The sequence below is a fragment of the Orcinus orca genome, chromosome 8 (assembly GCF_937001465.1).
Source record: "Orcinus orca chromosome 8, mOrcOrc1.1, whole genome shotgun sequence".
Classification (NCBI taxonomy): Eukaryota; Metazoa; Chordata; class Mammalia; order Artiodactyla; family Delphinidae; genus Orcinus; species Orcinus orca.
This window is the reverse complement of record NC_064566.1, coordinates 24712721-24725057: the sequence shown is the minus strand read 5'-3', so window position 1 is coordinate 24725057 and position 12337 is coordinate 24712721. Positions and strand designations below refer to the sequence as shown.

Below are 12337 nucleotides of genomic sequence, written 5' to 3'. Positions count from 1 at the left end.
TGTGTTTCCTATGATAGCTTTACAAAGCTCTTCCACATGCATTTTCTATGCATCCTATAAGCTCTTCCCTCCTTTAAACTCTCTTGGGTTCTGAGATGCCACTCTCTCCTGGTTTTGCGTCCAGTTCCTTGACCTTTCGGTCTTGAGATTCTTTTGTGTGTGTGAGTTTTTTTTTGCGGTCCGCGGGCCTCTCACTGTTGTGGCCTCTGCCGTTGCGGAGCACAGGCTCCGGACGCACAGGCTCAGCGGCCATGGCTCACGGGCCCAGCCGCTCCGCGGCATGTGGGATCCTCGCGGACCGGGTCACGAACCCGCGTCCCCTGCATCGGCAGGCGGACTCCCAACCACTGCGCCACCAGGGAAGCCCTCGGTCTTGAGATTCTTTTCCATTACCCCTTCATAATGTGGTGTTGCCAGGATTGGACTGAGAACCATGGCTGTATGTTTTCCCTGGGAGACTATAGTGCACCCACTGTTGTACCTTGGGAATACAGTTGGCCCTCCACATCTGTAGGTTCGGCCAACCAACTGCAGAATATGCAGTTACCAAGGGCTGGCTGTATGACACCATTTTATATAAGGGACTTGAGCATGTTTTGGTATCTGTGGAGGTCCTGGAATAAATCCCCTGCAGATACCGAGGGATGACTGTATGTATGTTTGCAGATGATATGCAAATCTTTATTCTCCAGTCCCGACCACTCCCTGGATCTTCATATTCATATCCAACTGATTACTGGACAACTCCATTTGTATGTCCCACAGACACCTTGAACTCAAAATGTGTCCAAATGTTCCACTGCTTTTCCTGCAATTTTTTTTCATAAATGAAGCCCCGTACCTGGAATCAACTTCTATTTCTTCCACTCCCACACAGGCAATCACCAACTCCTGCCTATTTTATCATTTAGCTACTTCAATTTCATCCTCTCTTCACTCTAATCCTACTGATACTACCCTAATTCATGCCTGTAGCATGTCTTACTTGGGCCATTACAATTCCTTCATACCAGGTTTACAGGCTGCCCATGTTAATACCTGCATCTCTTGCCCCTTCTCTACTTTTGCTCCTGCTGGAGACCTGGCTGGTTTACCTCTCTCCAGCCTTATGATTGACTTTTTACTTTCCATTTAATTTTTCCCTTTTCTCATCATCCTTCCTGGAATACAATATGACTGCAGTTGCTATCTTGCAGTCATGAGGTGACCTTAAAGATTAAAGTCTGCTACGAATGGTAGAACAGGAAGATGGAAGGAACCTAGAATGTTGACACCATTGGGCCACCTTATCAGTCCTGAGCTAGTTACTTTCTACTTTTCACAAGAGAAAAAAAAAACCCCTAAGCTATTTAAGCTCCGGTTTATTTACATATCTGCCTCATCCTGATACATCAAGCTTCAGACAAATGAGTAAAAGATAAGTGGTTTTCTGAATGGACCTAGGAGCCAGAAATGGGCTTCACTCCACCAAAAGCAGTCTGATCAACTTTTAGATCCCTTTTCTGTGTGAATACACATTCTTGCCAATGAAATAAAACACCTGAGGTTGTTATCAACTAATCAATCACACCTTAGTAAGAAATAGAGACCATTCATTCAACATACTAAGAGAATGAATTCTGATGGAAGGATAAGCAAGCCTGAAGCATTCTGAGGAGCAAGGATTGGATGGGGTGGCAGGGAGATTTGGGACATCATGAGTACTCTGGGAACTGACAGAAGAGAGGCCATTCTGAAAAAAGAAAGATGCAAAGAATGGCAAGGTATCCTGGCTCCAGTTTTAACTTCCAACGTTAACTAGTTTTAATTAAATCACTACTTTACTGGGGAAGTTTATTTTTCAAAAAACCAGTGGGTTGATTAAAAAAAAAAAAAGGATAGGCATAATAGATTTGGGAGCCTATTTAAAAAGAAATAAGCAGGAAAAACTACTTACTCCACTTCAGAACATTTTGACATGTGCCAGTATGAAAGACTAAGTTTGCCTTCATGGTCCCTGATGGGAGCTGCTTAATCCTGTATATACCTCCCTCTTCCTACAGTTTTCCCTACAAAAGAACTGTTCCTGGGCGAAGTGCGAGGTGGAGTACATGACAGAGTATCGTCAAAGCCAGGAAATGACTTTGAATGGGCCTCTGGCAATAGGCCAATGAGTTTTGATCTCATCTTCCATCTTAAGAGCAAAGGCTTATTAATATTAGTTTATGGGAAATAGGCAATTATACAAAATACAGGATTGGAACCAAAATATGTTTTCAAAATGTGAGTTTTTGACACTTGGAGGATTTCATTCCAAACTCTCAATTACATAATTACAAAAAAATCCATGTTTTAGGGAAACATACTTAATCTTAACTTAAAATTCATGTCACTTATCACAAAGTTAGACAGTCAAGTATATAGAGGGGAAACAAAACAGAAGCAGTATTTTCAAATTTAGACTACATGAGATATTGTGAAGAATCTTTTGTTAATAAGCAACACAATACATACTTTTACACACTACACTTCAAAAATGATGCATCTGTGAACAACATGATAAAGTTCATAGTGTTGAAGACTTTAAGTTCAAGGTTGGCAGAGTTGAAGACTAAATTCAAGGTCAAAGTCATACTGATAGACTTTAAATTCAAGGTTGTTGTGACAAAAACTCTAAATTTAAGGGCAGATTGTCTAAGAAAGGACAACTAGCATTCAAGCTATTTAGTCAATCAGTTCCCTGTGAGTACAAAATATACAGGACTCACTAAATGGATTAGCCTAATTACAAATTCTGTTCATTTCTAAATAACTTATGTCTTTTCACAGAATCATTCAGTCACACAGTTTCTCTCTATCCTTGTGTAGGTATTTCTGCTTCATTTTAAATCCTTATTCTACTCCCTCCCATTTCCATATTTTTATAAGTATAAAATATCTTTAAACAAAAAAAAGTCTGTTCCTTAGCTAGAGAACTATTCTCCCACTGACTTCTAGAAGAGGAAAAAAAGATTCCCATTTCCTCCTCTACCTCAAAAACACTACGCAAACTCAAACAATCCAGCTCCTAAAGTAGTGTCGTATAGAACCCAGGTCCTGGCACAATATTTCATGCTAGTTTTCCTGCTATAAGCTGAGAACAATTTAGTTATTTACATTACTGAGAAATCTATTTAACAGGCTGATTCACCACGGGGCTTCCATCAGCAGAGGCTTGCTAAAAAAGGCGAGAGCAGCGGCGTCTCCGAATGGGAACGTCAAAGACTCTCCTCCGTCTCTCCTCCTCGTCATCTTCATCAGATTCATCCATATCTGCCGAATCATCATCATCGTCTTCCTCCTCCTCCTCCTCTTCTTCCTCTTCCATCTCTTCATATTCATCAGGACCCATTTCCTTGAAAGAGAAAACAATCTTTTGATAAGAACTTCCATCAGTTTTTTTACTCTTATTTAATATAAGTTCTCATTTACCTAGAATCTAAACAACTGGGCATGCCAAATATGAATTTTTATAGACTTCTCAGAGAATGTTTATAGATTTTTAAAATAGAATTTTATAGCCTTTTATACATTTTCATAATGCACATGCTGATGCAAATTCTAGAGTATATATTCTATCACAAGTTTTAAAATGCTCAATGTGGTTTTAATGGTAAATATATTTCATCAGTATAGTACTTATTTTTTACATGGTGGTTGGTAATTCACACAATGTAGCAAACAGACCACTCCTAACAGCCCAAGATAAAATTTTACTGAACTTATTAGTGTACTGAATAACAATTCTTTATTAACCTACATGCTTACAGAAAAGAGGATCTGAAAATATTGCTAAGGTATGACCTCTACTGGTAAGTTTTATGTACTGTCAACAGGAGGTCTGAGATTTCTATTGAGCTCCTAGTATAAAGACAATCAGCATCAGTAGCCTCTGCTTTTAAATTAATTTGTTGAAGGCTCTCAGAATAAGGCAGTAGTGATGTTGAACATCCAATATCTGAACATCTCTTGGGAACTTCAGTTCCTTTTAAGCAGTGTCTCTAATTGAGTCTTGACCCATTCTGCTGTTGGTTTTCTCTCTCACACATTTGAAGACTCAGTGAGAGGACCTCCTGTATTGGACAGAACTCTGAACGGCAAGGAGGACCTAGCTGGTAATGTGGCAAGTATTGGGAAACTTGGGATGTGATGGCAGCAAAAGTCCTTCCACCAAGGCTTTTATGGCATTGCATATGCAGCATCCCACTACCCCGTGATCGAGTCTCTAACCACTCTCCCCTGTTCACGGCCCTCCAGCTACAGTGGCCTCCGTGCAGTTCTTCAGACGTACCAAGCACATGAGTGCTTCAGCACCTCTGCACTTGCTGTTCTTCTGCTTGGAACACCCTTCAACCACACATCCACCCAGCTCCCTCTACTTCTTTCAAGTCTGAACTCAAATGTCACCAAGGCCTTCCCTGACACATCTTTATATCAGAACAACCCAACAGTATACTCCTTAGCTCCCTTACTGATTTTTCTCCCAGAGCACGTATTACTACTTGACATAAGTGAGGAGTGTGTATTTGCTACACTTTGTCTCTTCCAACTAGAATGTAAATTGCAAGCCAGAGATTTTTTTTAATCTCCTCAACTTTCTTCTTTTTTTATTTTTATTGAGGCATAATTGACATACAACATTATATTGGTTTCAGATGTACAACATAATGATTCAATATTTGTATACATTACAAAATGATCCCCACAATAAGTCTAGTTAACATCCATCACCTTACATAGTTACAGGGCTTTTTTCTTGTGATGAGAACTTCTAAGATCTACTCTCTTAGCAACTTCCAAATATGCAGTACAGTGTTATTAACCATAGTCGCCATGCTGTACATCACATCCCTGAAGGCAGAGATTTTGATTATATCGTTCACTGCATTTTCCCCAGCACCTAGTAGGTACTCAATAAATATCTGTTGAGCAAGCAAATTAATTAACGTGGGGGAAAGGAAATGTCCTTTAGAATTTGTCAAAGGAACTGTCACTTGGGATTTATTATAACACTAACAACAACAATCAGAGAAAATATACATAACTATATTTCATTACTTTTATCTTTTGATTTTTTTAATCTGGGAAATAAAGACTTTAAAATTCAGTAGAAGGTACAAAAGGGGGAGAGGATTAAGGCTTAGGAAATTCTGAAACATTAAATCCAGGTAGTATGATTATTAATTATCTTAAGGAAGAAAGCAGAAAAACTGTTAAAGAAATCAATGTAGCTAAAGAGGGAGATTGCTGATGGTCTCAGACAAAAGTGTACATATACAAACAGTAGATGGAAAGAGGAACACACAGACAAGAATGGAAATAAATAAGCAGCAGGAGCCTCTAAAGTGTCCAAAAACAAACTACCTAGACCAAGAAAAGGCTTAAGACCAACCAAAAAATGTTTTATAGCAACATTAAAAGTATAAAGCAAAAGGAAGTATTAAGTATGATAATATATGGCTAGTGGACAAATAAGGGGAACAACTCAACTTCCATATCAAAAAAACTAATTTTTAAACAGGAAAGGTACAATACAAATAAACACAATACAAATACAATCCCCACTGCCTCTTTCATGTTGATTAGAAATAAGTCCAGAATTCTCATTTCATTTTATTGAGTTCTCATCCTCGAGAAAGAGAAAACATTTTCCACAAGGCAGATCAAGATTTTATATGCTTCTTTGTGGTTGGGAGGAAACTAAAACTCTTAAGTAAGAACATAGTTAAGAGAGGGTCGAACATGTAATGAGTTTATTATTGTAATTTGAAATTATAAATTTAAAAATTTAAAACTTTAAAAAAGGAGTAATATTATAAAACTTCTCAGTTTTAATTTTTAACATGATAAATGTCATATAACCCATATAAGCAAGAGTTCTTTGGAGTCCTCAATAACTTTTAAGAGCTGAAGGGGATCATGAGACGGCAAAGTCTGAGAACTACTGTCCTTAAGTAAAAACTACTCTATCCCCACCCTAACAAACATTGAAAACAAGCCTCAACAGGATCGACTGACCCAATAGTAACTGCGCAAACTACCTGTGCAAACAAATGTCAACACTTTTTACGCTTTAGGTCAGGAATATATAGCAACTTTAGGGCAAGGAATATTGCCATAGATAGAGATTTTATAACAATAAAAGAAGCACTTCATTAAAAACATGTAACAATGCTAAACATATTTGCATATAATTAAAATACATGAAGCAAATTAAAAAGAGAATAAAAATTCAGAATTAAAAAAATAGACAAAACTGTAATTATAGTTGGAGATTACAACAATCATCTCTCAGAGAACACACACACATACAAAAGATCAGTAAATATATAGAAGACTTGAAAAACAGTCAACCAATTTGACTTGCCATTTATAGAATTAATATTCCCCCAAATATCAGAATATACATTCTTTTCAAATACACAAGGATCATTTACCAAGATAGACCATAATGCTGGGCCATAAAACATTTAAAAATATTGAAATTATACACAGCGAGTTCTCTAACCATAACAAAACTAGAAATCAATAACCAAAAGGTAAATGGAAAAGCTCCAAATGTTTGGAAATTCATACATTTCTAGAAAAGACATAGATCAAAATTAAATTACAAGGGAAATCTGAGAATATTTTGAATTAAATGTTAATAAAAATAATGCATCAAAATTTGTGAAATGTAGCTAAAACAGTGTTTAGAGAGAAGGTCTAAAATCAATAATTTAAACTTCTACCTTAAGAAGTAAAAAAAAAAAAAAGCAAATTAAACCCACAGTAAGTGGGAGAGAAATAAAGATAACTCCAGAAATCAATGAAACAGAAAATGAACAAATAGAGAGAAACAGTGAAACCAAAAATTGTTCCTTTAAATAATCAATAAAAGTGACAACCCCCTGGCTAAGATGATGAACAAAAGAGAAGATGTACATTACCAATATTAAGAACAAAACACTACATATAACTATAGCTCTTACGGCCATTAAAAGGATATCAAGGGAATACTGCAAATAACTTTTATGGAAATAAATTCAACATTTAGACCAAATGGACAAATTCCTTGAAAGACACAAAATTACCGAAAGTGAAACACGAAACAGAAAATATGAATATTAAAGAAATAAAATTCATATCTCAAAACGTTCCCACAAAGAGAACTCCAGCCCAAGATGACTTCACTGATAAATTGTATCAAATATTTAAGGACAAGATGATACCAATCTCATACAGAAATGGGGCTAGTCAAAAATGGAAGACTGTTATAGGAAGTAGCAAATTTACAGTATTGGAAATATACCACTGGGAGGGAAGCTAAACTTCACTTCCAAACCCAGGCTGTAGACTCTTTTCACCAGAAATACCACAAGTATAATGGCCTAAAGTCTCATCATCATCCTTCTCTTTCCAAACTGGAGTTGGGAATGTATCCACTCTAAGTCAGATTAATATCATGTCTATCTTCCCAGACTTCCATTAGACCCACCCATCGGGGTCATCCCAGGAGCTAGAGGGCTTTTTTTGAATATTTGACACCTATGACTTGATTATATTCTGGGTATGCAATTCATTATTTATTCCTATTGTATAACTCAAGTGTCATAATTTTCTTTAATCATTTTATAGCCTGTAAGATTGGGGTTACTGCTATACCTGTCACCCTAGAAATGAGATTTCAAAAAAACAGCTAGTTGACTTAGGAAATGATCCCAAAGAGAGACTACTAAAAGTGCAAGTCTACCCATTAAATCTTCTTTGTAATGATTTTATAGGATATTTGTGTTATTTTTTTAAAATTGGGAGTTTTAGCAAAACCACTGTAAGAAATTGCTTCCCCAGTCTTAATGAAATAAAATAAAGGCGATTCTAACTGGTCTAGTGTGGTGATTCTCATTAGGCAACAAAACTGTTTTTGGAAACTGGAAAAGACACTGAAACTTTGAAACCAATAACTACCTTATATGATACTGTAATGGTGGATACATGTCATTATACATACACTCAAACCCACAGAATATGCAACACCAAGAGTGAACCCTAATGTAAACTAGGGACTTTGGGTGATAATGATGTGTCAATGTAGGTTCACCAGCTGTAACAAAGTTACTACTCTGGCGGGAGATATTGATGATGGGGGAGTCTATGCATGAGTTGAAGCAGAGGGTATATGGGAAATCTCTGTACCTTCTGCTCAATTTTGCTGTGAATCTGAAACTGCTCTAAAAAATAAAGTCTATTTAAAACAAACAAACAAATAAAAACAACAACAAAAACATAACAGTAGAGTTACTCTGATTGAAGAATCTGGAGCCTAGTTTACTTACTGTCCACCCCCCCAACATATTCACACATCTCCCCCTCCCCCCAAAGATATTTCCCTCAAAATCTCTAGGGTTCTCTGAAATACCATTTACAAACTATCTGTCTGGGTAATCAACAAAGACCCTCTGTGGAGTTCATTCCACAAAGTCATGTAAAATCAGCACCAGAGGAAAATTTAACCTACCAATCGAGCTATAGACACCCTGAATGTCGGACATGCCATATGGAATCGGGGAATGGCAACATTAAAGATCTTGTCTTTAAAGTAAAGGAAATGGAAGGTATAATATCCTTCCATATAGCCTGATGTTGTAGAGAATGTGGTACAACTTGTGTATTCATATACCCGGCCTGGGCTGATGATTGGAAATTCACCTGCAGAGAAAACAGTAACAATAAATTAAAGTATAATATTTAGTTCTTCATTATAGCAAACACAATATGTCCTCTTTAAACTATATTAAAGAAAATGCATAATTAAAAAAAATCTAAAAGGAACTATAACAAAATGTTAATATTTTGGGATGGGATTATGAGTATTTTGACTTTTTTTTGTACTCTCCTAATTCCCTATAGTGTGTTGGGGGTGGGGGGGTGATATCCAGTAGAATGAAAATTAAAAAAAGAGAGGGGGGCTTCCCTGGTGGCGCAGTGGTTAAGAATCCAACTGCCAATGCAGGGGACACGGGTTCAGGCCCTGGTCCGGGAAGATCCCACATGCCGCGGAGCAACTAAGCCCATGTGCCACAACTACTGAGCCTGCGCTCTAGAGCCCACAAGCCACAACTACGGAGCCAGCATGCTGTAACTACTGAAGCCCGTGTGCCTAGAGCCCGTGCTCTGCAACAAGAGAAGCCACTGCAATGAGAAGCCTGCGCACCGCAACGAAGAGTAGCCCCCGCTCACCGCAACTAGAGAAAGCCCGTGTGCAGCAAGGAAGACCCAACACAGCCAAAAATAAATAAAATAAAATTAATTTATAAAAAACTAATTTAAAAAAAAAGGAGCGGCATTGAGGACACAATCTTTAAGACACTGGTAATAAAAAGTGTCACATATTCTAGTTCAAACAGAGATAAGGATAATCTAAATGTTTAAATGTAGCAAGAGACTAAAACATAAAACTCTGAAGATGCATCTTAAGCATTTAGCCCAGACAAAATGGCAGTCACAAGGGAAAGGTTTTACACCAATAGACGAAATGACAGAAAAAGAATTACAGCTTTAATAAAATTCTTTAATATCCAGGAAAAATTCCTTAAAAAGACATGTAGAATATGAATCTATTTGTGGCAATTAGTTAAAACAACTTCAATTTAAACTGAATTCTACATATGCTTAGGGCCAATAACAAAAGCACATAGCTTAAATAGTATTATTTTCCTGAAGGACACATATAAAACGTGAAGAATCTGAGGTCTCAGAAACTTATGATAATCATAATTTTTTAAAAAGCCAAATGTCAATGGTAATCAGAGGCTAGAGATGATTGAAATCAAAAAACAATAAAATCTGTGCTACTAAGTTTAACATTTCTCCTGAAATTTCAAAAAGATGACCAATATGAAATTTATTTTCTCTTTCTGCCATACACCCTGTAACCCTACAGAATATGATAATGAATAATTATCCAGCTAAAAAAATAAAGCAGTTAAGAAGGAAAAGCAAGAAACCCGTGTGATCTACAGAAGGGAAATTCAATCCCTGAATAATTGAGTTTGCTATAATTTTAGAAAAGTTCATGTTTCAGGTACTAAACTGATAAAATAATGACCTTTACACATTATATTTATGAAGCAAAATATTGTAGTTAGGAGAAGAATTCAGAATCTATGATATCTTTCACACTGAAACACAGCTATTAAAAAGATGCAGTCTTATCCACTAACTACATCATGCATTTGCCAAGCTATGTATCACATATATACTCTCCAAAATGTTTTAGAAGCAACTGATGTATAAACCCAAATCTTGGGATACATACCAACTACTCCAGGTCCTTGAACTTCTTCCACGTCACCTTTAGCATTTGTTATTCTCCAGTAGCGACTGTCTAACTGACATGCCTTCTCAGGAAGTGCATCTTTTGACATTTCAATCCTGGAGAAGAGAATGGAGTGGTAGAGACACGTTGGTTTTTTCTGTTTAAGAGCTACAGTATTTTGAGCTAAGCCAGTGAAAGGGATTTCCAAAGGAAATTAAGAAACCCAACCCAAAGTCTGTGTAAATCATCTATTCCTGTAAGTTTGCAAAGATTCTGGCCTAATTAGCTGAACTCCCCCACAGAAATGGTTTCATTCAATTTACACACTTGACTTTCATTTAGGATTTAACGATAGAATGGGCAACATAAAAATTTACAAACATAGTGGTGACAACAATCTTTTGCTGTTCAAATAAAGACCAATGTGGGAAACACTTTCTAGAATATGGTGCCATGAAAAACTTCTGTTCTAAAAAATGGAGTCTTTTCTTTCACTACAAGGCTATACAGCCCTTTTCTCCATTAGCTTCTAGAAAGCTCAGAGCAAAATGGCACTATTTCATGCATCTACTATTTAGTTACTGGGGTTATACCTTGACTCTGTTTTCCAATACTATTATTTCCCTCCTTTTTCTGAGACTCTGCTGACTCTTATTTTCATTTAGAATACCGTATAAGCACGTGTAGGTATTACTATATTAAGCTTATCTCTATCCTAGGCAGGATTAAATTAAACAATTAAAACAACATTCATCTGAATATGTGTAACTGGACATATCAAAGGCTTCATACAATACCAAAATCCTAGAATGCCTTCTGGTTAAGTATACATTATTATTATTTCTAGTATGTATATATGCATGTACATGTATTTTTTGAAAATATATATCATAAAGTATTTAAAAATACATCTAAAAACAAAGCATTCTTAATCCCTTAGGGCAATGAGTTATCTTTACCTCACAGTACAGAGTACTTCTAATTAAAGTGTATTTAATATTTGTTTTTTATTTAACCAAATCCAGGGCTTGCTCAGCACTATGTCTAATATACAGGCTGTACTCAATAAATATTTATTACACTTTTAATTAAATATAGACAGGCAAGATAAAACTGAAATGCATCATTTTATCTTGGGCAATTTCATAGCTTTCAGAACGCATTATAACTCTAATACTGACCTTTCATGATGATTACAGCTTAGTGGTCCACCTCTCAAAGTACCTGGCACAAAAGTTGATACAAACTCAAGGTGCTTTACAAACACTATATTGTAGAAAATTTGTTTGTTATCCACCTACCTCCACACTTTAGCAAGAAGCTGCCTTTCAGAATGTGTTTTTATATCATGTCAAATGGGGTGATAACAACACATCCATAAGGTATATCCCCAAAGGCAACCCCATTTAAAATTCTCACCTGATTCGGTATGTGAAGAAATAGTGGGGTGGATGTACAGAGCTAAGTTCTGGCAGAAACGATGTGGAAACTGAAACTGTAATATCCCCAGTCGTTGCTACACACTCTGCATCATGAACATATCTAGGTAATTTTAAAAAATTAAACATTTTTTAATCAACAAATGTCAATTCTGTAAGATAAAAGATTTAAAGATACAATGCAAAATAGTTTATATTTTACTTTACGATAAAAACAAATTTAAATCATATTTGGCACCTTAAAGGTATAGTTATTAAGCTTAAAAGAACAAACAAACTAGAAAACCTTGAAGACTCTGAATCAATAATGATAGCAGTCAAGGTTCAACCAGTGGTTGACCAGTGGTTCAAATAATGGATCAGTAACTAACTTGGAAACTAAAAAGAGCTTATTTCAGTCTTTAGAGCTAAGGAAACTTTTGGAACATCTGAAAACCCAGCTATGCCCTATACACAGTGACTCTGACAATAAAAATGTGTTAGTATTGTTATTCTAGAGGCCTCTAATGTATAATTAACGTATCATTTCTGCCAACTGAGCTACTGTGAACCAACCTCTAGTTCCATCTATAATACCTGAGTG

The 12337-nt window shown here is 36.3% G+C and overlaps 1 protein-coding gene across 4 annotated transcripts in view; it reads right to left on the bottom strand.

Moving 5' to 3' along the window:
* Nucleotides 1-2248: 2248 nt before the first annotated feature.
* Nucleotides 2249-12337, bottom strand: part of FBXO3 (F-box protein 3) — a 32152-nt gene continuing 22063 nt past the window's right edge. The window contains exons 8-12 of one of the 4 annotated variants that reach the window (XM_033410238.2): nt 11735-11857; nt 10316-10431; nt 8516-8706; nt 4755-4940; nt 3234-3373 (exon numbers count right to left, since the gene is read on the bottom strand). In XM_033410238.2, coding sequence (XP_033266129.1) covers nt 4797-4940; nt 8516-8706; nt 10316-10431; nt 11735-11857 — 574 coding nt within the window. In that variant the 3' untranslated portion in view covers nt 3234-3373; nt 4755-4796. The other 3 variants (XM_033410236.2, XM_004263985.3, XM_049713944.1) reach the window with 3 other exon arrangements.